Below are 27,360 nucleotides of genomic sequence, written 5' to 3'. Positions count from 1 at the left end.
TTACAGAACAGTAGAGAGATGGGAACTGCAGACAGAGGTACGATGAGGAAATGAAGGACTTTCACCTTCAGGTGAGTATTTGCGGTTTCGATTGGCCAAGATCAAAGTGCTCTTCTGAGGAACAAGCACCTGCACAGGAAGTTTTGGGGCCCAGTGTTTAAAGAGCGGAGGTAGAAAGTTTCTAAATGCAGAGCGAAAGCGTCTGGAGAGAAGGTTGTAGATCAAGGGGTTGACAGCTGAGCTCAGGTAGAAGAAGACTCCTAGCAGATAAAGAGAGGACACAAAAGATATCAATGCTATTGTCTCTGGAGGACCTTGGACCATACTGTACTTCTCTAGAATGCTTAAAGCTGCTGTGAAAATCCTGTACAACATCATGTATAAAATCTGTAGTATTGTCATCCTATTCAATCAATATAATATGTTCAAGGAATGGTCCTCCAAGTGCTTGTACCCTATTTGGTTTTCATATTCATGTTCTTTAACCGGTATATACAGCGTAACTGAAGAAGACAGTGAAGAGGAGAACACAAGGAGGTTGATCAATGCCCCTATTTCTTGGATGGAAAGAGAATATGCAGGCAACTGCAATAACTACCCTATCGGTTACTGGGGGATTCGTGTCAGGACAGGAAACATTTGGGGGGATTCTTTTGTCAACCTTTATGGATTATCAGACGTGTACTTTTGTGTAAGTGGGGGAACAACTAGGGGGGCCCCTCAGACATAACTTTGTTTGGGGTCCAAGAAAACCATATCTGCCCCTAGGTACTCAAATCTCTACTTATAAAAAGGAGATATATCTGGAAGGTTGACCACATGTTGCTGCTTATAGTCCTCTCCATTGTGATTGCTCATGCAGTATATAGTCTTTGAGGTATCTGTCTCCATGTGAAGGTAATATATCCTATTATTACATGCAGTGTATAGATCTACCAGGTTCTGCAAAACTTCTTCTTTCACATCTGTCCTATTCCCTAAGGCTCACAATCTATTAGGAAGGCAAGTAACATCAGAGTTTTTGATGTGTGGGAAGAAACCCGGCTAACACCGGGAGAATCTGCAGCTCAGTATGGATACTGCCCTTGCTCAGCAAAGCAAAAAAATCCAAAACACTAACTTTGACAATTTTTTTCTACATGTATTGAAGCAATAATAAGTTGCAAGCTGTACGTAGTCTTTTAAAGGGGTTTCAATGAAATTTGCTTCAAATAATATTTGTGGGCTTGTCCTCCTTTTGCTTTTGGTTAATCTTGTTTGGCATGAAACAGAAGTGCTATTTATAATATTGGGCCTCAGGGGTGGGGTCACGTGGGGCCCAAATTATAGGTTTTTACCTAGTGGATTATTCCAACAGGTAATGGCCAATATTTGCTTGCAATGGTTGGCCTTCACTTTGGCTCAAGACTCCTTGCGTCTGAGCACTGAACAATGTGGGGTCTGGACGTAATGTGCGGCTCCTCCCTGGTGCCAAGGTGTATCTGGGCATTAGTGTGAAAAGACACTGATAAACCTATACATAATTATTTGGTATGTAAGTTATTGTAACATGCAGGAGCACCTTAGACAGGTCTTTCCTATTGATGATTAGATATTTTAGCTGATATTGGAAAAAATTTACATAGAAATGTTGGATTGCTGCAAAACTCTACATAAGTTATGTATCAGAGAGATAATGAAATGGTTTACAGGTGTGGTCTGCTTACACATTGGGTCTTGTCATAAAATAGTATATAAATGCTTCCAGTGCTGGCTCATATAAAGGCTACTTTTGGGTAGTGTACCTTTCGGTGAGAATACATTGACTGCAGAACATGCCTCTGTTATGCACATTGGCTGGAGAGAAGCAGGATGGTTGTTTAGGTGACTTCCCTCCATCTTACATTACATAAGGGCATGTGCACACAATACGAACAGGCTCCAAACGGCACAAACAGACCACGAATAGAGAAGATTGTTTTGATCCACCAATAAATATGAGAAGCTCCCATAGTTTTCTTGTCCACCATACAGGGACAGGAGACACCTTAATTTCCAGGTGTCAGGGCCATTTATATGCCTTTCCATTGATTGCTAGCTATCGTCCCCTTCCTTTGCAGTGATGTCATGAATGAGAAACCTGGACTCTTGCAAACTGGAATTGTCATCTGTATTCACTAATCCAGGTTCTGCTTGGGTCTAGTATGGAGCCCTGGTGGACTTGCAGCAGTAGTATGCCAGAATCTCATATCAGTCTGTTGTTAGATTGGGGTTTAGACTTTACTCCAATTCCAATTACCATATGATAATAAAGTACACGCTCACATTCCATAAACGTGTGTAATGGAACTTACCGGAAACAACATGGATGAGGTTAAAGACATTGGCAAGGGGTTCAGTCCAGTCCACAACAAAACTAAAGAAAAGTCGGTCCACATGGAAGGGTGCCCAGCAGATGCCGAAGACCAGGACTAAGACAACTGAGAAGAACAGTAAGATTAGTATATACAAATATGTGATCATAGTTCAGTTACAGCTGATGTTTCCAGAGGATTACACATCAGGACATCAATAGTGACAGTGGAGAATCTGTATTTCATACGGCGAGGAAGTATGCCGCCATTGTGGAACATTAATACATTAGTATGACTGATATATTATATCTATTCTGGCCATTATGTCCCCTGAAAGAACAGGTTATGAGCAGAAGATTTCACAACTGATAAAGAACAATTCCGCTTCCTTAACTCCTTGTGGTCACCAGTACATGGACTACAGTCTTTCTATTACAGAAGAGTAAAGCCAGTGCTAGGTTATCTTATAGCATGGGCAATGGGGCCTGCACTATGTAAATAAAAGCATCTTGTATCTTACTAGACTGTATTATATTATCTGACTTGACGAAATGATGATATTTAACCGCTAGACTGTTAATAGAGTTTTTTAAAATACATTTTTACCAAGGGCTTCCATAGACTTTGATCCAGTCTTAGATGACACTTGAAGAGAACCGGTGAAGTCAGATGGGGACACTAAACCAATCACAGGTTGCCCTGTCAGGTCCAAAATGCCATCCAAACTACTAATAATGATCCGTAAGGTCCTTTAAAGAGGACCGATCACCATCTGGGGCACATGCGGTTTAATACACTGCTAGAAAGCCGACAGTGTGCAAAATTCAGGCTTTCCCGTTCTGTGCCCCGGGTGAAGAGCTATCGGTGCCGGTACCGTAGCTCTTCACCATCAGAAGGGCGTTTCTGACAGTCAATCAGGGACACCCTTCCTCACAGTAGCGTCTACTGCTCTGTGCTGTGAGAGCCGTGAGGAAAGCCTCCTCCCCTCCTGATAGTACTCGTCCATAGACGAGTACTAGGGGGGGGGGGGGCGTTACTCACCACTCAGGGTCATGGCTGGCCGGTAAGGAACGCCCTCTCTCACAGTACAGCGCAATTGGCGCTGCTGTGAGGAAGGGTGTTCCTGACTGTTAGTTGCTACAGTACGGCACCGACAGCTCTTCACTGGGGGCACAAAGAGGGAAAGCCGATTTCGGCTTTCTAGCAGTGTATTAAACCGCATGTGCACTAGATGGTGAAAGGATCTCTTTAATAGAAGTAGATTCATATCTTTGCAGCCACAAACAGATGAAGCAATGCAGAGAAAATAATTATTTTATGGATATGCAAATTAGCTTGTAAGTGCAACAGGGGCGGACCTGACGGGACAGATTTGCCTTCTGACGGCCCTGACTCACTAAAAATTCACTGCCAAAGGTGGCAATTTTGGAAGCTATTAAGTGCACTTGTTACTGTTTGTAGGCAAATCTCATCAACCATGCCCATCCCCATTGCACATAATGTATAGCAATTTATTTGGCTTTATGTAATATTTTTTCCAGGACATTTTAATAGTCTTCAAGCCTATAGACACATTTCCTTTGTTGGTTAGTGAACACTTTCCATTCATCTCCATTGAGCACTGCACAATATTATATTTAGCCCATTACTTACACAACATCTTTGTGACTGATTTGCGTGATGGTCTTTGGATATTTACAGACATTTTGTCAGCTTCCAGTGAATGGTCGCCTCTGAGCTGAAGACAAAGTGAAAGAGAATAGTCCATGAAAGAGTTGAGGTACAACAATGCAGTCACATGCTTGACAAGTAAAATGAGTCCAAGCCCCGGAATACTGAAAGGCAACACAAGCTCAAATGAGCCATTCTTACAAGAACAGAGACAATCATGTGTATACAGGGGTGGATTGGCCATGTAAATCACCGGGAAAATTTGTGGTGGGCCAACTATAATATGGGCCGCTGGGATGTCAAGTTACCGTCTTGAGGCCCGGCCCTTACCCTGACTATTGCTGCAACTCCGATGCAAGTCTTCTGGCCTCAAATGTCATGAATGACGTCAGACTCTACCAGGGTCAGACTGGGGTGTCTAGGGCCCACCCCTGGAATTGTTGCTAGGGGTTCACCGCCAGGACCCTGCAGATCAGCGGTGGTACTAAGACACGACGACTAAAGGTGATAACATGACGGGAGCCATGCTGCTCACCCACTATACCTTGTGCACTACCTAAATGTACTGCTACACCTTGTATGGCAAGTGAACAGCGCGGCTCCTATAAATGCTACTATTACCTGTATCTGCTCGGTCCTGGAAAAGGCTGATCTGCAGAGGTCCTGGCTGTTGTATCATTGCAGATGTAATATTGATGGCTTATCCTAAGGACAGACCATCAATATTAGAAAGATGAATAAATCCTTTAGGGCTAGTTCACACCGAGATACATGAACTCCGCATGTGAACATTCTGTCGCAGATGCCAGGCATCCTGTTTGGCATTCCGCTCCGGATTAGGCCCAAATGAATGGGCCGGAGCCTCGTGCCGCGGATGCTGAGACTGACTCAGCCGCAGAATCCGTGGCAAGATAGGGCAGCTAGCGGAAAAAAGAAGCGAGCGTCTCCCATTGAAGTAATTGGGAACAATTTTTGGCAGTGGATTTTGAGGCGGATTCTGCCTCAAAATCCGCTGCCTATTTCCCTGTGTGAACGAGCCCTTAAAGTGGTTGTCCAGGAATTGGAGCAACTCATGTCCCGGGTGGGAAGTGTAAAATCAAAAACAAACAAATAAAAAAGCATACTCACCTGTCCCCGTCGCTCCGCTGTGCGCTGCCAGTGTCCATTTGGTCTCGTGCTGGCGCCTCCTTGCTGGGAGTCCTGCATCTCATGTGATTGCTGAGACTAGTTAGGTAAAGAATTTCCAGAAATGAGACCAGGAGACTGAACAGACACAGGCGGGGGACAACGGGGTGCTGGGGACAGGTGAGTATACTTTTTTTTAATTTGTTTTTTTTATTTTTACACCTCCCTGGCGGCCACCACAGTGATCACTCCAGTTTATAGACAACCTCTTTTAAGGGAAAGTCTGGGCCAAATTTTTTATGGCCACTTCACTGGTCTCCCCCAATACAGTGGTCTCTTCACTGGTCCCCCATAATGTATGGGGTACAGTGATGGGGCCATTATATTGTGTGGGAGCAGTGATGGGGCTAGCACACTGTGTGGAAGGGGGATGTTAAAATGTGTGGGGAATATTAAATGGGTTGTACAGGGTTAATCTTTTTTATGGCCTATACTCAGATTAAGCCATAAATACCTGAAACCTCATATTGCAGAAACACGTCGTCTTTGGCTACTACAGAAAAAAAAAAAAAATGTGTTTTACAAAATCAGCAAAGTGAATGAAATGTAATCAAATTTACCTCATCTGCACATTGCAGGAAAAAAAGATGTGGAACAGCTGCAAGCTCTAAAATGCGAGCGCTTCTAAAAACATGGTCGGTTACTTTCAGCTGCGCAATCGGGAGAAAGTATCGGGAAAATGCATCAAAAGCGCGATAAAAAATGCTGTGGAAAAAATACATTGAGATTCACCGCTATTTATTCCACAAGGTTTTTGAACTGCGTCTCGCTGTTGGGCCTCATCCTTATCATCTCAATATACTGTGTACTGGGGGCAACACGTTGGTTCAGTGGTTAGCATTGCGACCTTGCAGCGCTGGAGTCCTGGATAATACTGTGTGCATTGGACACTATAGGGGTTAATACTGTGTGTGCATTGGACACTATAGGGGTTAATACTGTGTGTGCATTGGACACTATAGGGGTTAATACTGTGTGTGCATTGGACACTATAGGGGTTAATACTGTGTGTGCATTGGACACTATAGGGGTTAATACTGTGTGTGCAGGGGACACTATTGGGATAATACTGTGTGTGCAGGGGACACTATAGGGGTTAATACTGTGTGTGCAGGGGACACTATTGGGATAATACTGTGTGCAGGGGACACTATAGGGGTTAATACTGTGTGTGCAGGGGACACTATTGGGATAATACTGTGTGTGTAGGGGACACTATTGGGGATAATACTGTGTGCAGGGGCCACTAATGGACATAATACTGTGTGCAGGGCTTACTAAGGGACATAATAGAGTGCGGAGGAGGGGATCGGTTTGGGGAGGGGGGCCCCATGTCAAAAGTTCGCCACGGGGCCCCGCCATTCCTAGTTACGCCACTGAGTATATATATACTGTGTACTACACTATAAGGCTAACGCCCCATGTAGCATCCCGCAGAAAAAAATGCTGTGGAAAAACAGCGGCAGAAACGCATCAGTTTTTCCCACAGGCCCTGCTCTTGGTTTTTCTGTATAGTTTCTCTCTCCTTACATGGGTGAACTTTGCATCCTGATTATTGTATGGAGCAATGTTCCTATGTTTGCATTGGTTTATGCATAGTTTCTCGATGTTTTTTTTTTATTCTTGTATATTGTAAAATCTTTCTTTTTTCTTCTCAATAAAAATCAAATCAGCTTTTCCCACAGCACTTATTGCAGAAACTCCGCAGAGGTTTCCTCTGAGGACTTTCTGCTTCGTTTATACCTATAGGGAAACCGCCTGTGTTTCTGTAGGTATAAATGACATGCTGCAATTTCCAAAACCACAACAGTTTTGGAAATTACAGTGTGTCCACTGTGTGTATTTTTCTGCAATGTGTGGATGGGACTGCACACACTATACAGTCCTATGAAAAAGTTTGGGCACCCCTATTAATCTTAATCATTTTTAGTTCTAAATATTTTGGTGTTTGAAGCAGCCATTTCAATTTGATATATCTAATAACTGATGGACACAGTAATATTTCAGGATTGAAATGAGGTTTATTGTACTAACAGAAAATGTGCAATATGCATTAAACCAAAATTTGACCAGTACAACAGTATGGGCACCTCAACAGAAAAGTGACATTAATATTTAGTAGGTCCTCCTTTTGCCTCTAGTCGCTTCCTGTAGCTTTTAATCAGTTCCTGGATCCTGGATGAAGGGATTTTGGACCATTCCTCTTTACAAAACAATTCACGTTCAGTTAAGTTTGATGGTCGCCGAGCATGGACAGCCCGCTTCAAATCATCCCACAGATGTTCAATGATATTCAGGTCTGGGGACTGGGATGGCCATTCCAGAACATTGTAATTGTTCCTCTGCATGAATGCCTGAGTAGATTTGGAGCGGTGTTTTGGATCATTGTCTTGCTGAAATATCCATCCCCGGTGTAACTTCAACTTTGTCATTGATTCTTGAACATTACTCTCAAGAATCTGCTGATACTGAGTGGAATCCATGCGACCTTCAAATTTAACAAGATTCCCGGTGCCGGCATTGGCCACACAGCCCCAAAGCATGATGGAACCTCCACCAAATTTTACAGTGGGTAGCAAGTGTTTTTCTTGGAATGCTGTTTTTTTTGGACGCCATGCATAACGTCTTTTTGTATGACCAAACAACTCAATCTTTGTGTCATCAGTCCACAGGACCTTCTTCCAAAGCTGAAGCTGGCTTGTCCAAATGTGCTTTTGCATACCTCAGGCGACTCTGTTTTTGGCGTGCTTGCAGAAACGGCTTCTTTCTCATCACTCTCCCATACAGCTTCTCCTTGTGCAAAGTGCGCTGTATTGTTGACCAATGCACAGTGACACCATCTGCAGCAAGATGATGCTGCAGCTCTTTGGAGGTGGTCTGTGGATTGTCCTTGACTGTTCTCACTATTCTTCTTCTCTGCCTTTCTGATATTTTTCTTGGCCTGCCACTTCTGGGCTTAACAAGAACTGTCCCTGTGGTCTTCCATTTCCTTACCATGTTCCTCACAGTGGAAACTGACAGGTTAAATCTCTGAGACAACTTTTTGTATCCTTCCCCTGAACAACTATGTTGAACAATCTTTGTTTTCAGATCATTTGAGAGTTGTTTTGAGTAGCCCATGATGCCGCTCTTCAGAAGAGATTCAAATAGGAGAACAACTTGCAATTGGCCACCTTAAATACCTTTTCTCATGATTGGATTCACCTGGCTATGAAGTTCAAAGCTCATTGAGGTTACAAAACCAATTTTGTGCTTCAGTAAGGGTGCATTCACACTACGGAACGCCAGCGTGTATCAGAGCCGTACACGCCGGCGTTACAGCAGGGCTGCCGGACACTTCCCATTCATTTCTATGGGAGCCGGCATGCGAGCGCTCCCCATAGAAATGAATGGACTGCTTTTTTCCATTCATTTCTATGGGGAGCGCTCGCATGCCGGCTCCCATAGAAATGAATGGGAAGTGTCCGGCAGCCCTGCTGTAACGCCGGCGTGTACGGCTCTGATACACGCTGGTGTTCTGTAGTGTGAATGCACCCTTAGTCAGTAAAAAGTAGTTAGGAGTATTCAAATCAATAAAATGATAAAGGTACCAAAATTTTTGCACCGGTCAAATTTTGGTTTAATGCATATTGCACATTTTCTGTTAGTACAATAAACCTCATTTCAATCCTGAAATATTACTGTGTCCATCAGTTATTAGATATATCAAACTGAAATGGCTGCAAACACCAAAATATTTAGAACTAAAAATGATTATGATCAATAGGGGTGCCCAAACTTTTTCATAGGACTGTATATATATATATATATATATATATATATATATATATATATATATATTTATATATAGAACATATATTTATTTATTGAGAATATATTATATAATTTTGTATACTGTCAGAAGCTTGTGGTCCTATTCGACAATATCTTAAGAATTTGATCTAATAGAGCAAAATGGTTTTCAGATTTGAAATCAGCATAAAAAACTGCTTAAGAAACAATGACATTTAAGATATCCACAGCGTGTTTTCCAGTGTAGTCAGAACCTTCCGTGCTGCAAAACAACCCACCCTGAACTCATTTCCTTCAGGTTATCGATATTTCCCTCTTGTGGCATTATATGGTAATTGACTTATCTCCGATATCCAAAGCCAAAAATGTGCAATACCCAGAAGGCACAAACTATAACTAATGGGATCTGTTTTATGCCAACACCTTCAGCTAAATGAATTGTCTTACATAACACGGAGCTTTTCCTTCTTGAGGAGTTTAACCTCAAGCATCAGGAGGTTCGATAAGGAGGAGGAACTACATTATAAAGTTCTCTGCTTCTAAAAATCATTGAATACGTATCCACTATTACAATCCAAGAAATCAGATGTAGCAGAGCCGAGTTTACTGGGCGCTACCTTGTCATATCACAATTATTCTGTGGCTTAATATAGTTCTACACATCTCTACTACTGCATTTCATAGGGTGAACTCACGTACTGCAGGAATTTCCTGCTATCCAAAATCTGTTCCATTCCTATGAATGGGGTAGTGGCAAATTTTGGTGTACATTTTTACCCTTAATATGCACCATAGCTGTAACAATTAGCAATATTCCAACTGGTCAAAGCACTGAATTTTTAGAGGGACTTTCACCACCTCCACCAACTCTTCGTATTCTTCAGTAGGTGCCGCAACTATAGCACTGTTGGAAATGGAAAAGACTAGGGAGACAAATCCGAGTAATTACAAATGATACAATTTATATTCTCTCCTGTGAGGTGAGTGGTCTCTGGTAGAGATGAGCGAACACTAAAATGTTCGAGGTTCGAAATTCGATTCGAACAGCCGCTCAATGTTCGTGTGTTCGAACGGGTTTCGAACCCCATTATAGTCTATGGGGAACAGATACTCGTTAAGGGGGAAACCCAAATCCGTGTCTGGAGGGTCACCAAGTCCACTATGACACCCCAGGAAATGATGCCAACACCTCTGGAATGACACTGGGACAGCAGGGGAAGCATGTCTGGGGGCATCTAACACACCAAAGACCCTCTATTACCCCAACATCACAGCCTAACAACTACACACTTTACACACTCAATACCACCTCTCTGACAGTAGGAAAACACCTTGAAACATGTGTATTTGGCACTTGCAGTGAGGAGAGCTTGTCACCAGCAGTGAATTTGGCCCTTGTAGTAAGTTGAGGTTGGCACCAACATTTGTTTTGAAAATCAGGGTGGATTGAGCCTCTAACCAGCAGAGTTTGGGCAAATTCATGGTGGAGGGAGCCTCTAAAAACCCCAGTTTGGACCAATTCATGGTGGAGGGAGCCTCTAACCAGCCCAGTTTGGGCAAATTCATGGTGGAGGGAGCCTCTACAAAACCCAGTTTGGACCAATTCATGGTGGAGGGAGCCTCTAACCAGCCCAGTTTGGGCAAATTCATGGTGGAGGGAGCCTCTAACCAGCCCAGTTTGGACCAATTAATGGTGGAGGGAGCCTCTAACCAGCCCAGTTTGGACCAATTAATGGTGGAGGGAGCCTCTAACCACCCCAGTTTGGACCAATTCATGGTGGAGGGAGCCTCTAAACAGCCCAGTTTGGGCAAATTCATGGTGGAGGGAGCCTCTAAAAAACCCAGTTTGGACCAATTCATGGTGGAGGGAGCCTCTAACCAGCCCAGTTTGGACCAATTAATGGTGGAGGGAGCCTCTAAACAGCCAAGTTTGGACCAATTCATGGTGGAGGGAGCCTCTAAAAACCCCAGTTTGGACCAATTCATGGTGGAGGGAGCCTCTAACCAGCCCAGTTTGGGCAAATTCATGGTGGAGGGAGCCTCTAAACAGCCCAGTTTGGGCAAATTCATGGTGGAGGGAGCCTCTAACCAGCCCAGTTTGGACCAATTAATGGTGGAGGGAGCCTCTAACCAGCCCAGTTTGGACCAATTAATGGTGGAGGGAGCCTCTAACCAGCCCAGTTTGGACCAATTAATGGTGGAGGGAGCCTCTAACCACCCCAGTTTGGACCAATTCATGGTGGAGGGAGCCTCTAACCAGCCCAGTTTGGACCAATTCATGGTGGAGGGAGCCTCTAAAAAACCCAGTTTGGACCAATTCATGGTGGAGGGAGCCTCTAAACAGCCCAGTTTGGGCAAATTCATGGTGGAGGGAGCCTCTAAAAAACCCAGTTTGGACCAATTCATGGTGGAGGGAGCCTCTAACCAGCCCAGTTTGGACCAATTAATGGTGGAGGGAGCCTCTAAACAGCCAAGTTTGGACCAATTCATGGTGGAGGGAGCCTCTAAAAACCCCAGTTTGGACCAATTCATGGTGGAGGGAGCCTCTAACCAGCCCAGTTTGGACCAATTAATGGTGGAGGGAGCCTCTAACCAGCCCAGTTTGGACCAATTAATGGTGGAGGGAGCCTCTAAACAGCCAAGTTTGGACCAATTCATGGTGGAGGGAGCCTCTAAAAACCCCAGTTTGGACCAATTCATGGTGGAGGGAGCCTCTAACCAGCCCAGTTTGGACCAATTAATGGTGGAGGGAGCCTCTAACCAGCCCAGTTTGGACCAATTAATGGTGGAGGGAGCCTCTAACCACCCCAGTTTGGACCAATTCATGGTGGAGGGAGCCTCTAAACAGCCAAGTTTGGACCAATTCATGGTGAAGGGAGCCTCTAAAAACCCGTTTGGACCAATTCATGGTGGAGGGAGCCTCTAACCAGCCCAGTTTGGGCAAATTCATGGTGGAGGGAGCCTCTAAACAGCCCAGTTTGGGCAAATTCATGGTGGAGGGAGCCTCTAACCAGCCCAGTTTGGACCAATTAATGGTGGAGGGAGCCTCTAACCAGCCCAGTTTGGACCAATTAATGGTGGAGGGAGCCTCTAACCACCCCAGTTTGGACCAATTCATGGTGGAGGGAGCCTCTAAACAGCCAAGTTTGGACCAATTCATGGTGGAGGGAGCCTCTAACCAGCCCAGTTTGGACCAATTAATGGTGGAGGGAGCCTCTAAACAGCCAAGTTTTGGGAAATTCATGGTGGAGGGAGCCTCTAACCAGCCCAGTTTGGACCAATTCATGGTGGAGGGAGCCTCTAAACAGCCCAGTTTGGGCAAATTCATGGTGGAGGGAGCCTCTAAAAAACCCAGTTTGGACCAATTCATGGTGGAGGGAGCCTCTAACCAGCCCAGTTTGGACCAATTAATGGTGGAGGGAGCCTCTAACCAGCCCAGTTTGGACCAATTAATGGTGGAGGGAGCCTCTAACCACCCCAGTTTGGACCAATTCATGGTGGAGGGAGCCTCTAAACAGCCAAGTTTGGACCAATTCATGGTGGAGGGAGCCTCTAAAAACCCCAGTTTGGACCAATTCATGGTGGAGGGAGCCTCTAACCAGCCCAGTTTGGGCAAATTCATGGTGGAGGGAGCCTCTAAACAGCCCAGTTTGGGCAAATTCATGGTGGAGGGAGCCTCTAAAAAACCCAGTTTGGACCAATTCATGGTGGAGGGAGCCTCTAAACAGCCAAGTTTGGACCAATTCATGGTGAAGGGAGCCTCTAAAAACCCGTTTGGACCAATTCATGGTGGAGGGAGCCTCTAACCAGCCCAGTTTGGGCAAATTCATGGTGGAGGGAGCCTCTAAACAGCCCAGTTTGGGCAAATTCATGGTGGAGGGAGCCTCTAACCAGCCCAGTTTGGACCAATTAATGGTGGAGGGAGCCTCTAACCAGCCCAGTTTGGACCAATTTATGGTGGAGGGAGCCTCTAACCAGCCCAGTTTGGACCAATTCATGGTGGAGGGAGCCTCTAAACAGCCAAGTTTGGACCAATTCATGGTGGAGGGAGCCTCTAAAAACCCCAGTTTGGACCAATTCATGGTGGAGGGAGCCTCTAACCAGCCCAGTTTGGACCAATTAATGGTGGAGGGAGCCTCTAAACAGCCAAGTTTTGGGAAATTCATGGTGGAGGGAGCCTCTAACCAGCCCAGTTTGGACCAATTCATGGTGGAGGGAGCCTCTAAACAGCCCAGTTTGGGCAAATTCATGGTGGAGGGAGCCTCTAAAAAACCCAGTTTGGACCAATTCATGGTGGAGGGAGCCTCTAACCACCCCAGTTTGGACCAATTCATGGTGGAGGGAGCCTCTAACCACCCCAGTTTGGACCAATTCATGGTGGAGGGAGCCTCTAACCAGCCCAGTTTGGACCAATTCATGGTGGAGGGAGCCTCTAAAAAACCCAGTTTGGACCAATTCATGGTGGAGGGAGCCTCTAAACAGCCCAGTTTGGGCAAATTCATGGTGGAGGGAGCCTCTAACCAGCCCAGTTTGGACCAATTAATGGTGGAGGGAGCCTCTAACCAGCCCAGTTTGGACCAATTAATGGTGGAGGGAGCCTCTAACCACCCCAGTTTGGACCAATTCATGGTGGAGGGAGCCTCTAAAAAACCCAGTTTGGACCAATTCATGGTGGAGGGAGCCTCTAAACAGCCCAGTTTGGGCAAATTCATGGTGGAGGGAGCCTCTAAACAGCCCAGTTTGGGCAAATTCATGGTGGAGGGAGCCTCTAACCAGCCCAGTTTGGACCAATTAATGGTGGAGGGAGCCTCTAACCAGCCCAGTTTGGACCAATTAATGGTGGAGGGAGCCTCTAACCACCCCAGTTTGGACCAATTCATGGTGGAGGGAGCCTCTAAACAGCCAAGTTTGGACCAATTCATGGTGGAGGGAGCCTCTAAAAACCCCAGTTTGGACCAATTCATGGTGGAGGGAGCCTCTAACCAGCCCAGTTTGGACCAATTAATGGTGGAGGGAGCCTCTAAACAGCCAAGTTTTGGGAAATTCATGGTGGAGGGAGCCTCTAACCAGCCCAGTTTGGACCAATTCATGGTGGAGGGAGCCTCTAAACAGCCCAGTTTGGGCAAATTCATGGTGGAGGGAGCCTCTAAAAAACCCAGTTTGGACCAATTCATGGTGGAGGGAGCCTCTAACCAGCCCAGTTTGGACCAATTAATGGTGGAGGGAGCCTCTAACCAGCCCAGTTTGGACCAATTAATGGTGGAGGGAGCCTCTAACCACCCCAGTTTGGACCAATTCATGGTGGAGGGAGCCTCTAAACAGCCAAGTTTGGACCAATTCATGGTGGAGGGAGCCTCTAAAAACCCCAGTTTGGACCAATTCATGGTGGAGGGAGCCTCTAACCAGCCCAGTTTGGGCAAATTCATGGTGGAGGGAGCCTCTAAACAGCCCAGTTTGGGCAAATTCATGGTGGAGGGAGCCTCTAAAAAACCCAGTTTGGACCAATTCATGGTGGAGGGAGCCTCTAAACAGCCAAGTTTGGACCAATTCATGGTGAAGGGAGCCTCTAAAAACCCGTTTGGACCAATTCATGGTGGAGGGAGCCTCTAACCAGCCCAGTTTGGGCAAATTCATGGTGGAGGGAGCCTCTAAACAGCCCAGTTTGGGCAAATTCATGGTGGAGGGAGCCTCTAACCAGCCCAGTTTGGACCAATTAATGGTGGAGGGAGCCTCTAACCAGCCCAGTTTGGACCAATTAATGGTGGAGGGAGCCTCTAACCACCCCAGTTTGGACCAATTCATGGTGGAGGGAGCCTCTAAACAGCCAAGTTTGGACCAATTCATGGTGGAGGGAGCCTCTAAAAACCCCAGTTTGGACCAATTCATGGTGGAGGGAGCCTCTAACCAGCCCAGTTTGGACCAATTAATGGTGGAGGGAGCCTCTAAACAGCCAAGTTTTGGGAAATTCATGGTGGAGGGAGCCTCTAACCAGCCCAGTTTGGACCAATTCATGGTGGAGGGAGCCTCTAAACAGCCCAGTTTGGGCAAATTCATGGTGGAGGGAGCCTCTAAAAAACCCAGTTTGGACCAATTCATGGTGGAGGGAGCCTCTAACCACCCCAGTTTGGACCAATTCATGGTGGAGGGAGCCTCTAACCAGCCCAGTTTGGACCAATTCATGGTGGAGGGAGCCTCTAAAAAACCCAGTTTGGACCAATTCATGGTGGAGGGAGCCTCTAAACAGCCCAGTTTGGGCAAATTCATGGTGGAGGGAGCCTCTAACCAGCCCAGTTTGGACCAATTAATGGTGGAGGGAGCCTCTAACCAGCCCAGTTTGGACCAATTAATGGTGGAGGGAGCCTCTAACCACCCCAGTTTGGACCAATTCATGGTGGAGGGAGCCTCTAACCAGCCCAGTTTGGACCAATTCATGGTGGAGGGAGCCTCTAAAAAACCCAGTTTGGACCAATTCATGGTGGAGGGAGCCTCTAAACAGCCCAGTTTGGGCAAATTCATGGTGGAGGGAGCCTCTAAACAGCCCAGTTTGGGCAAATTCATGGTGGAGGGAGCCTCTAACCAGCCCAGTTTGGACCAATTAATGGTGGAGGGAGCCTCTAACCAGCCCAGTTTGGACCAATTCATGGTGGAGGGAGCCTCTAAACAGCCCAGTTTGGGCAAATTCATGGTGGAAGGAGCCTCTAACCAGCAGAGTTGTGGGAAAGCAGGGTGGAGGGAGCCTCTAACCAGCAGAGTTGGGGGAAATCAGGGTGGAGGGAGCCTCTAACCAGCAGAGTTGGGGGAAATCATGTTGGAGGGAGCCTAGTATTAGCAGAATTGTGCAACGCTTATGGTGGATGAGTATGAGGATGCGGAGGAATTGGAGAGGTTGAGTACAGACATGGAGTTTCATGTTGGGGTGCTTTACACAGGTGGGCACAAAAATGAAGGCTCTATCCAGTGGTGGTTCATTTTTATCAAAGTGAGCCGGTCGGCACTCTCAGCTGACAGACGGGTGCGCTTGTCAGTGATGATGCCACCGGCTGCACTGAACACCCTCTCAGATAGGACGCTGGCGGCAGGACAGGACAGCACCTCCAAGGCATATAGGGCAAGTTCAAGCCACAGGTCCAACTTCGACACCCAATACGTGTAGGGCGCAGAGGGGTCGGAGAGGACAGGGCTGTGGTCGGAAAGGTATTCCCGCAACATGCGCCTATACTTCTCACGCCTGGTGACACTAGGACCCTCCGTGGCGGCACTTTGGCGAGGGGGTGCCATCAAGGTGTCCCAGACCTTAGACAGTGTGCCCCTCGTTTGTGTGGACCGGTGAGAACTTGGTTGCCTACTGGAGGAACTGCCCTCCCTGCCGCCAACGTCACATGCTGGAAACATCTCCATCATATTCTGCACCAATTGCCTGTGGCAAGCATTGATGCGATTGGCCCTCCCCTCTACCGGAATAAAAGACGAGATGTTGTTTTTATACCGGGGGTCAAGGATAGCAAAGATCCAGTACTGGTTGTCCTCCATGATTTTGACAATACGCTTGTCGGTTGTAAAGCACCCCAACATGAACTCAGCCATGTCTGCCACAGTGTTAGTTGGCATGACTCCTCTGGCCCCACCGGAAAGTTCAATCTCCATTTCCTCCTCATCCTCCATGTCTACCCATCCGCGCTGCAACAATGGGACGATTCGAAGTTGCCCGGAAGCCTCCTGTATCACCATCACATCATCGGACAACTCTTCTTCCTCCTCCTCCTCCTCCTCCTCCTCCATTAAACGCAGTGAAGCGGACAGATGTGTGGACCTACTCTCCAGCTGTGACGGATCGGATGCTATCCCTAACTCCTCTGTGTGATCTGAGTTATCCCTGATGTCAATCAGGGATTCTCTCAGAACACACAAGAGCGGGATTGTAAGGCTCACCATCGCATCCTCAGAGCTCACCCTCCTTGTGGACTCCTCAAAGACCCGTAGGATGTCACAAAGGTCTCTCATCCATGGCCACTCATGGATGTGAAACTGAGGCAGCTGACTTTGTGGCACCCTAGGGTTTTGTAGCTGGTATTCCATCAAAGGTCTCTGCTGCTCAACCACTCTATTCAACATCTGAAACGTTGAGTTCCAGCGTGTGGGGACGTCGCACAAAAGCCGGTGTTGTGGCACATGCAGGCGTTGCTGGAGAGATTTTAAGCTAGCAGCGGCTACTGTCGACTTGCGAAAGTGGGCGCACATGCGCCGCACTTTCACCAGTAGCTCTGGAACATTGGGGTAGCTCTTTAGGAAACGTTGCACCACTAGGTTGAAGACGTGGGCCAGGCATGGAACATGTTGGAGTCCGGCAAGCTCCAGAGCTGCTACCAGGTTCCGGCCGTTATCACAAACGACCATGCCTGGGCCCAGGTGCAGCGGCTCAAACCATATTGCCGTCTCATCGAGGAGGGCATCCCTCACCTCGGAGGCAGTGTGCTGTCTGTCCCCCAAGCTGATCAGCTTCAGCACAGCCTGCTGACGTCTACCAACGCCAGTGCTGCAACGTTTCCAACTCGTAGCTGGGGTCAATCTAACAGCGGAGGAGGAGGCGGTGGCGGAGGAGGAGGCGGTGGCGGAGGAGGAGGCGGTAGAGGAGGAGGAGGAGGGGGGTGTTCTTCTCGTGTCCCTGCCAGGAATGTTAGGCGGGGAGACGAGGTACACCGGGCCAGTTTGGGAAGCAGTCCCAGCCTCAACTACATTCACCCAGTGTGCCGTCAGTGAAATGTAGCGTCCCTGTCCGCATGCACTTGTCCACGCGTCGGTGGTCAAGTGGACCTTTGTGCAAAGCGCGGAACTAAGGGCCCGCCTGATGTTGAGTGACACGTGCTGGTGCAAGGCGGGGACGGCACACCGGGAGAAGTAGTGACGGCTAGGGACGGCATAGCGAGGTGCCGCAGTTGCCATCAGGTCCAGGAAGGCGGGAGTTTCAACAAGCCGGAACGCCAACATCTCCTGGGCCAGCAGTTTAGCGATGTTGGCGTTCAAGGCTTGCGCGTGTGGGTGGTTAGCAGTGTATTTCTGCCGCCGCTCCAATGTCTGAGAGATGGTGGGTTGTTGTAAAGAAACGCCTGATGGTGCCTTTGATGGTGCAGGAGAAGGAGATAAGACAGGACCAGGGGAGGATGAGGTAGAAGTCAACAAAGTGGCGGAGGCAGATGAAGTGGTGTCCTGGCTCGTCCTCTGGAGTGCATCGCCAGCACAGTCAGCAGTGGCAGTGGCAGAGGCAGAGGCAGTGGCAGAGGCAGTGGCAGTGGCGTGAACGGCAGGCGGCCTTTGTCCTGCCGTTGCTGCCTGCCACTGATTCCAGTGCTTGGATTCCAAATGACGGCGCATTGAAGTGGTGGACAGGTTGCTCTTCTCAGAGCCCCTAATCAATTTCGAGAGGCAAATTGTGCAGACAACACTATATCTGTCCTCGGCGCATTCCTTGAAAAAACTCCACACCTTCGAGAAACGTGCCCTCGAGGTGGGAGTTTTTCGGGGCTGGGTACGAACTGGAACATCTTGGGAGATTCCGGGTGTGGCCTGGCTTCGCCTAAGCTGCTGACCTCTGCCTCTGCCTCTAGCTACCCTTTTTGGTGCTGCACCTGCCTCAACATCCACACTACTTTCCCCGCTTGACATCCCCCCTGTCCAGGTCGGGTCAGTGTCCTCATCATCCACCACTTCCTCTTCCAACTCCTGTCTCATCTCCTCCTCCCGCACAATGCGCCGGTCAACTGGATGCCCTGACGGCAACTGCGTCACATCATCGTCGATGAGGGTGGGTTGCTGGTCATCCACCACCAAATCGAACGGAGATGGAGGAGACTCTAGTGTTTGAGCATCTGGACACAGATGCTCCTCTGTTAGGTTCGTGGAATCGTGACGTGGAGAGGCAGGTTGAGGGACAATGAAAGGAGCGGAGAACAGCTCTGGGGAGCAGGGACAGTTTGGGTTATTGTTCTGTAAAGCTTCGGAATTTTGGGAGGAAGGAAGACAAGACTGTTGGGTAATAGGAGGAGAGGAGGCAGAGTCTGACTGGCTGCTGGACAATGTGCTGTAAGCGTTCTCTGACAGCCATTGCAAGACCTGTTCCTGGTTCTCGGGCCTACTAAGGTTTGTACCCTGCAGTTTAGTTAATGTGGCAAGCAACCCTGGCACTGTGGAGTGGCGCAATGCTTGCTGCCCCACAGGAGTAGGCACGGGACGCCCTGTGGCTTCACTGCTACCTTGCTCCCCAGAACCATTCCCCCGACCTCGCCCACGGCCTCGTCCACGTCCCTTTCCGGGAGCCTTGCGCATTTTGAATTCCTAGTTAGAAATTGGCACTGTATACCAGTAGTAAAAATTGTGGGTGCACGTAACCCCAATATATTCTTTGAATTCCCAGTCAGACACTGGCACTATATGGCAGTAGCAAGAAATGAGGGTATTTGTATTCCCAATATACTCTTTGAATTCCCAGTCAGACAATGGCACTGTATACCAGTAGTAAAAATTGTGGGTGCACGTAACCCCAATATATTCTTTGAATTACCAGTCAGAAACTGGCACTATATGGCAGTAGCAAGAAATGAGGGTATTTATAACCCCAATATATTCTTTGAATTCCCAGTCAGACAATGGCACTGTATACCAGTAGTAAAAATTGTGGGTGCACGTAACCCCAATATATTCTTTGAATTACCAGTCAGAAACTGGCACTATATGGCAGTAGCAAGAAATGAGGGTATTTATAACCCCAATATATTCTTTGAATTCCCAGTCAGACAATGGCACTGTATACCAGTAGTAAAAATTGTGGGTGCACGTAACCCCAATATATTCTTTGAATTCCCAGTCAGAAACTGGCACTATATGGCAGTAGCAAGAAATGAGGGTATTTGTATTCCCAATATACTCTTTGAATTCCCAGTCAGACAATGGCACTGTATACCAGTAGTAAAAATTGTGGGTGCACGTAACCCCAATATATTCTTTGAATTACCAGTCAGAAACTGGCACTATATGGCAGTAGCAAGAAATGAGGGTATTTATAACCCCAATATATTCTTTGAATTCCCAGTCAGACAATGGCACTGTATACCAGTAGTAAAAATTGTGGGTGCACGTAACCCCAATATATTCTTTGAATTACCAGTCAGAAACTGGCACTATATGGCAGTAGCAAGAAATGAGGGTATTTATAACCCCAATATATTCTTTGAATTCCCAGTCAGACAATGGCACTGTATACCAGTAGTAAAAATTGTGGGTGCACGTAACCCCAATATATTCTTTGAATTACCAGTCAGAAACTGGCACTATATGGCAGTAGCAAGAAATGAGGGTATTTATAACCCCAATATATTCTTTGAATTCCCAGTCAGACAATGGCACTGTATACCAGTAGTAAAAATTGTGGGTGCACGTAACCCCAATATATTCTTTGAATTACCAGTCAGAAACTGGCACTATATGGCAGTAGCAAGAAATGAGGGTATTTATAACCCCAATATATTCTTTGAATTCCCAGTCAGACAATGGCACTGTATACCAGTAGTAAAAATTGTGGGTGCACGTAACCCCAATATATTCTTTGAATTCCCAGTCAGAAACTGGCACTATATGGCAGTAGCAAGAAATGAGGGTATTTGTATTCCCAATATACTCTTTGAATTCCCAGTCAGACAATGGCACTGTATACCAGTAGTAAAAATTGTGGGTGCACGTAACCCCAATATATTCTTTGAATTACCAGTCAGAAACTGGCACTATATGGCAGTAGCAAGAAATGAGGGTATTTATAACCCCAATATATTCTTTGAATTCCCAGTCAGACAATGGCACTGTATACCAGTAGTAAAAATTGTGGGTGCACGTAACCCCAATATATTCTTTGAATTCCCAGTCAGAAACTGGCACTATATGGCAGTAGCAAGAAATGAGGGTATTTGTATTCCCAATATACTCTTTGAATTCCCAGTCAGACAATGGCACTGTATACCAGTAGTAAAAATTGTGGGTGCACGTAACCCCAATATATTCTTTGAATTACCAGTCAGAAACTGGCACTATATGGCAGTAGCAAGAAATGAGGGTATTTATAACCCCAATATATTCTTTGAATTCCCAGTCAGACAATGGCACTGTATACCAGTAGTAAAAATTGTGGGTGCACGTAACCCCAATATATTCTTTGAATTCCCAGTCAGAAACTGGCACTATATGGCAGTAGCAAGAAATGAGGGTATTTGTATTCCCAATATACTCTTTGAATTCCCAGTCAGACAATGGCACTGTATACCAGTAGTAAAAATTGTGGGTGCACGTAACCCCAATATATTCTTTGAATTACCAGTCAGAAACTGGCACTATATGGCAGTAGCAAGAAATGAGGGTATTTATAACCCCAATATATTCTTTGAATTCCCAGTCAGACAATGGCACTGTATACCAGTAGTAAAAATTGTGGGTGCACGTAACCCCAATATATTCTTTGAATTACCAGTCAGAAACTGGCACTATATGGCAGTAGCAAGAAATGAGGGTATTTATAACCCCAATATATTCTTTGAATTCCCAGTCAGACAATGGCACTGTATACCAGTAGTAAAAATTGTGGGTGCACGTAACCCCAATATATTCTTTGAATTCCCAGTCAGACACTGGCACTATATGGCAGTAGCAAGAAATGAGGGTATTTGTATTCCCAATATATTCTTTGAATTCCCAGTCAGACAATGGCACTGTATACCAGTAGTAAAAATTGTGGGTGCACGTAACCCCAATATATTCTTTGAATTACCAGTCAGAAACTGGCACTATATGGCAGTAGCAAGAAATGAGGGTATTTGTATTCCCAATATATTCTTTGAATTCCCAGTCAGACAATGGCACTGTATACCAGTAGTAAAAATTGTGGGTGTATATAGCCCCAATTCTATTGCTAGGGGACTTGCAGGGTATTTCTGGGGTGAAGGTGGGGGGGCACACCGTTGGAACGGGTATCGGGGTATATATCGGGTATACGGGAATACACTGACAGTGTATTCCATTCAGGATCCTGGGAAAGCTGGGTTGCGGCGATTGAGCCCGTCAGTGCCACGTTACACTGACAAGCTTCTCCCTGGAATTTAGCTCTTACAAGAGCTGTTGGTTGTCTTCTCCTTCCTATCCTAGCCTGTCCCTGCCTACCCAAAATCTAAGCCCTAGCTAGCTGGACGGAAACCTCCGTCCTCGGTGAATTGCAAGCTCAGAATGACGCGAACCTGGGCGGCGCTGTTCTTTTAAATTAGAGGTCACATGTTTTCGGCAGCCAATGGGTTTTGCCTACTTTTTTCAACGTCACCGGTGTCGTAGTTCCTGTCCCACCTACCCTGCGCTGTTATTGGAGCAAAAAAGGCGCCAGGGAAGGTGGGAGGGGAATCGAGTAATGGCGCACTTTACCACGCGGTGTTCGATTCGATTCGAACATGCCGAACAGCCTAATATCCGATCGAACATGAGTTCGATAGAACACTGTTCGCTCATCTCTAGTCTCTGGCTAAAGCCTAGATGGCAGGGATCACCAACCTGACCCTAGGCAGCATAATTGTGCTGAAACTAACTGAAATAATTACTTGGGAATGGTAGGGGCTAGAAAGAGAGAGTGCTAAGTTTTAAGAATGCAATGAGTTGGTGGAGGTGGTAAAAGGTCCATTATACTTGCACCAAGTGCAGTGGACTACCCAAGTAGTGAGACAGGTAAGATCACTGCTGCACTTCTATATCTGTCAATCATTTATGTAACTGAAGGGAAAGATTTGTTTAGGAATGGATCTAGAGAATTGAAGGAACTTTTGTGCCAGCTGCACTAAAGTTTTTTCTAGCTGTATTCAGTCTGTGGAAACAAACCAATACAACCAATTGGCATACTTACTATTGATTTGACTTATGTCCTGGCTTTAAGTCCATGAAGATGAGTTGAGTACAATGGTGAACCATGGTGTACAAAGTTGTCTGCTTTACCATTTGGCCTTTGCTCCTGGCAGTTTGCCCCTGTCTTTTCCTAATGTACTGACTTCACTATATTGTGCTTTCTGCTCCCAAGGTATCGGCAACAGAGACAGGAGTGGACGATAATAAAGTGAATATTAATTTTTTTTTCTTTATAGTGGTACGTCACTCTCATATATATTGTGAGAGAGTGAAGGGTGTGGTCTGGGAAGACAGGTATTTCCCAGCCAGGCAGCTACAAGAGTGTTTAGTAAAGACTCACACCAGGGAGGTCAGCTGACTAATCAAGGCCTGATAATAGTCTATGTGTGAAGACTGTGAAGTGAGTCACCACACTGACAGAGCTGACCTGTTCAGACTGAACATACAAAGCAGGTACTGTGCCACCCATTGTTGTTGCCAAGGTGGGAGTCTGGTAGCCAGGCTTCTGTATAGACAGGGAAAAGTTTGTTTGTGTCTAGCTTAGTTCTCAGCCAAGAAGGGTTTTGTTTTGTTTATTTGAGCCTTTGCAAAGGCAATTAATGCACTGCAAGTGAATAAAGCCCCAACTTGTGTGCAATCCAGTGTCTGTGTCCCTGTTTCCAGCACTGCTACAAGCATCTACCTGAGTGATTCCCCACTATATATATATATATATATATATATATATATATATATATATATAGATATTATACACTGGGGGAACATTATATTATAGGGACTTCATACTGTAAGAACTGCAAGGGAGACATATTTTGTGGTGACCACATGTAGCACAGTACTGTCAGGGCCAGCATAGGGGCATTTTACTGTGTGGTGGCACAAGGATACATGGCTGGGAATGGGTGGAACAAAGTAGACACAGGCAGGGCTAATGGCATTGCAAACCGTACTGAAAAATAACCCTGGCACACTGCATGCTCCATAAATTTTTCTTTTTCTTCCCTCCTTCAGTCCTTTTGAAAGTTGTGAGGTATGTAGCTGAGTAACATCTCCCAACAGATCTTTGGGAGATACAGACAAAACTAGCATTGCCAAATACGGAGTCCACACAAAATGGCACAGAAATAAAATGCACAGGAATCTGGTCTGAATAAAGGGGTGGTCATCTTTCAGTGTAATATCACACTGTGCACAAAATATATATATTTTTTGAGCTTTCTGAGTTATGAGAAATCATGGTCACATGTCTACTATATAACCTGTCACATATAAGTAACACTATGGTATGTTGTCATGAGTGGAGGACATTGTACTTACTTTAATACCCATTAGACAGTAGAGGACACTGATGACTCCCATTGGCAGTACAAAGAAGAGCAGAGATGTGATTTGGATGATACAGTTGTAAATCCACAAGGGTTGGACCACAGTACAGGTAGCAGAGTCGGGTACAAGACTTCCATTAGGGAAATACTGCAGTAGGATGCCATGCGTGCTGGTATTAGGAATGGAGAAAAGAATAGAGAAGATCCAAAGTGTGATGAGTATTCTCAGTGCTCTTCTTCGGGTGCTCTTGAGCTTGGCTTGAAAGGGATGCATAATGGCCACATATCTTTCCACACTGACTGTGGTCACACTAAGAATAGAGGCAAAACACACAGTTTCAAAAAGAACAGTCTTAAAATAACAGCCCCAAGCACCAAAAAGAAAAGGATAATTGCTCCACATCTCGTAAACCTCTAGAGGCATCCCAAGAAGAAGGACCAGAAGATCAGAAACAGCCAGGCTGAACAGGTAATAGTTTGTCGGAGTCTTCATGTTATGGTGCTTCAAGATCACCAGACACACCAGCATGTTACCACTCACCCCCACCAAGAAGATGACTGCGTAAACCAGAGTCATGGGCAATGATAAGCGACTGCGCTTTGGTCCACACAAATATGCCAAATATTCTTCAGTGCTGTTCAGATACCTCAACAAAGGAAATATATGTCCTGACCATGTAGAATTGATGTCCTGCTGGTTATCCATGGCTATGGCGAGGTCAGGAGAGTACAACCAATTTGGAAGTCAATGATAAAATTTTGTGTAGGACAAAGGTAAAAGAAATGGTTGGGCAATTAATGGTTAAAACAAAATAAAGACGAGGCGAATGCAATGCCTTAGACTAAAACATGAAAGCCAAGTAAGAGACAAATGAGAAATTGTGGTAAAATAATCACATAGCAATAAACACGTAGAGATGTCTAATACAGATAAAGCGCTCAACAGATGGATGGAACATGAATGGAGAAATTAAAAATATTTCATTAAAAAACAGCAAAGATTACAGAAATCTTCTTCCCAGGCACTTCAGATATAGATTGAAGTCTTCGTATGCTGCTTAACTCCCAGTTTGTGCTGCTGTGATCCTGTACGCCAGATCTGTGTTTTTTCAGTAGAGTCCCCCCTCCCTTAAAGAATAGCGATTGGATACTGGGATTGTTAAGTATTCTCACAATGACTGATAGCAGGCTTCACCACGGGTCTGAGATGAGGAGACTTTAGTCTGGAGATTGCAGGTGGTTGGCTTTCTTGACAAAATTCCATCGACTACGGTTTCCCAATGTTGTGAAAGAAAAGGTTAAATCCTATCAGGTCCGTCTTCTGCTGAATACACTGAGGAATACAGGACATGTGCAGGTCGCCTTGTAAAAATAATTCATCCAATCTCTATTTATTCAGGAAATTACATACAGGAATTGATAATGAAGTTGTGGGATTTAAAGATATCGGTATGAAATTTGTAAGCCACGTGAATCATTGGTAAAGCAGAATGTCATTGATGACCATCATTTATGATCTCATTATTAAAGGATTTTTCTGGTTTAGAAAACCTCTTGTATTGTTATAAACCCTATTAGGGAACCCTATTAGGGAAGTGTGAGTTAATGGAGGGAGAGGGTCTTGAGTATCTACCATGTCATATGTTTCATAGACCCTTCAACCTACTAATATGCATGGCCACTACTAGTCACCGTTCCTCTGACTCCAGCACAGTTGGAATTTTCTCTTTTAACCCCCACCATTCCTGAGCAACAAGCGCAGTTAGTTTTGGTGTCCGATGTGCAATTAATTTCCCCGTTTAGGGGTGCTGCAGATAAATGAAACACTTACTGTCAGATTACCCTTCCAGTGAAAGAATTGGCGGTTTTCCATTCCAGTTTCTGAAACCAGATTCACAATATGATGATGTAGGCCTAAATAATCTATTAACTCTTGTGTGCAAAAAAATAAACGTGTATTTACTTAAAGATGGAAAAACCTTGCGAGAGTCGTTTCTCAAATATTTGAAGTTAATCAAAGTGGTTTTATTATAGGGGCACTAGACAGAAAATGTCAAAATCTGACTCCCATTTCTTGAACTGCAAACAGTGTTTCTCAGTAGTGTTTTTTTGACCTTGGTTGACAGCAATTACCAGTCTTTGGTTCTGGATATTGGAGCTTATATGAACCCTGGGGACGCTGGCATCTTCCTGGCTTTGTAACCAGATGTGACTGCCGGAACCTTGTTCCCCCTGCCTGGCTCCTCTGGACCAGTGACACTGTGTGGAGTTTGCACTTTCATCTCATATTTTGTACCCTTTTACTACACTGGGATTTGACATCCACAAACGCATACTAAATCGTCTTATGAGGACCCATAGTTATGTTGAATGTGGAGGGTGTCTCTTTTGTCCAGATGGATCCAGAGACCATGGACTTGGTCATCCAAGCCTGATTATTGTTCCACAATTTTCTCATGAAGTGAATTTTCACCCCAGTGTGGAGCAGTTGACTTCCTGTTCATTGTATGAGGACTGTTTTATAACCCCAGAGGGGTCAGTTCCAAGCCAGCTAGATATTTCTTGGCTTTCATTTACTTAGTTTGTTGTTCAGTTGTTAGAGTAGTGTAACACGACGTTAGGTATTAGGATTGCAGGACACAGAAGTAACACCAGAAAGTGAAAACCAAAGTTACTTAACTAGCATGGCAAAGAAATACAATAAGAATAAGCCATCCTGGGCAGGCACCACATTGCACGACAACACCCCAGTGTCCAACGATAACACAGATAACAGCACTCCATGCAGACGTCCGAAATGTAGTGAGCCCCCCCCCCCCCGTTACACTTTATAACTTCCGATCCTTCTATAGGATACAATTTATGGGTCTCAAGTTAAACCTAGGGGGCCTAAGAAACCTAGTGAGTAGTACGCCTACACTGAGCACATGACTCATGAATGCTAGTCTAGGAAGGGGTCAGGGGTCATTCATGACAGTATTAGGCTGAGAGTAGCGCTAACTGCTTGGAGTGTGTCCTTAAAAAGCCACATTAGCCTTTCTCCGAAAAAAAACCCCCTCACTTGGACTTGCAGGATAACCTAGATGATAATTACATGAGACTTCCAATAGGAAGCCTTGTGATTAAAAGGCAACACG

General features: G+C 45.7%; 1 protein-coding gene across 1 annotated transcript; it reads right to left on the bottom strand.

Annotated features, from left to right (window-relative positions):
- On the bottom strand, positions 1 to 24,929 carry LOC142205052 (neuromedin-U receptor 2-like). The gene is made up of 4 exons (XM_075276402.1): positions 24,216 to 24,929; positions 3,987 to 4,071; positions 2,334 to 2,459; positions 1 to 260 (listed from the first exon to the last, which is right to left on the bottom strand). The coding sequence occupies exons 1-4, from the start codon at positions 24,927 to 24,929 to the stop codon at positions 1 to 3; spliced, it is 1,185 nt and encodes a 394-aa protein (XP_075132503.1).
- Between the last annotated feature and the right edge of the window lie 2,431 nt (positions 24,930 to 27,360).

Source organism: Leptodactylus fuscus, chromosome 5 (genome assembly GCF_031893055.1).
Source record: "Leptodactylus fuscus isolate aLepFus1 chromosome 5, aLepFus1.hap2, whole genome shotgun sequence".
NCBI lineage: Eukaryota > Metazoa > Chordata > Amphibia > Anura > Leptodactylidae > Leptodactylus > Leptodactylus fuscus.
Note: the sequence above shows the minus strand (reverse complement) of the source record. Positions and strands in the feature narration are given on the sequence as shown.

Excerpts from the sequence above, each read along its gene's own strand:
- LOC142205052 (XM_075276402.1), bottom strand. The coding sequence starts at position 24,929 with ATGGATAACCAGCAGGACATCAATTCTACATGGTCAGGACATATATTT. Across the intron at positions 4,072-24,215 it reads ACTGTCTAATGGGTATTAAA|CTCAGAGGCGACCATTCACT; the intron begins GTAAGTACAATG and ends CTTTGTCTTCAG. Across the intron at positions 2,460-3,986 it reads ATCAGTCACAAAGATGTTGT|TTGTCTTAGTCCTGGTCTTC; the intron begins GTAAGTAATGGG and ends TGTTCTTCTCAG.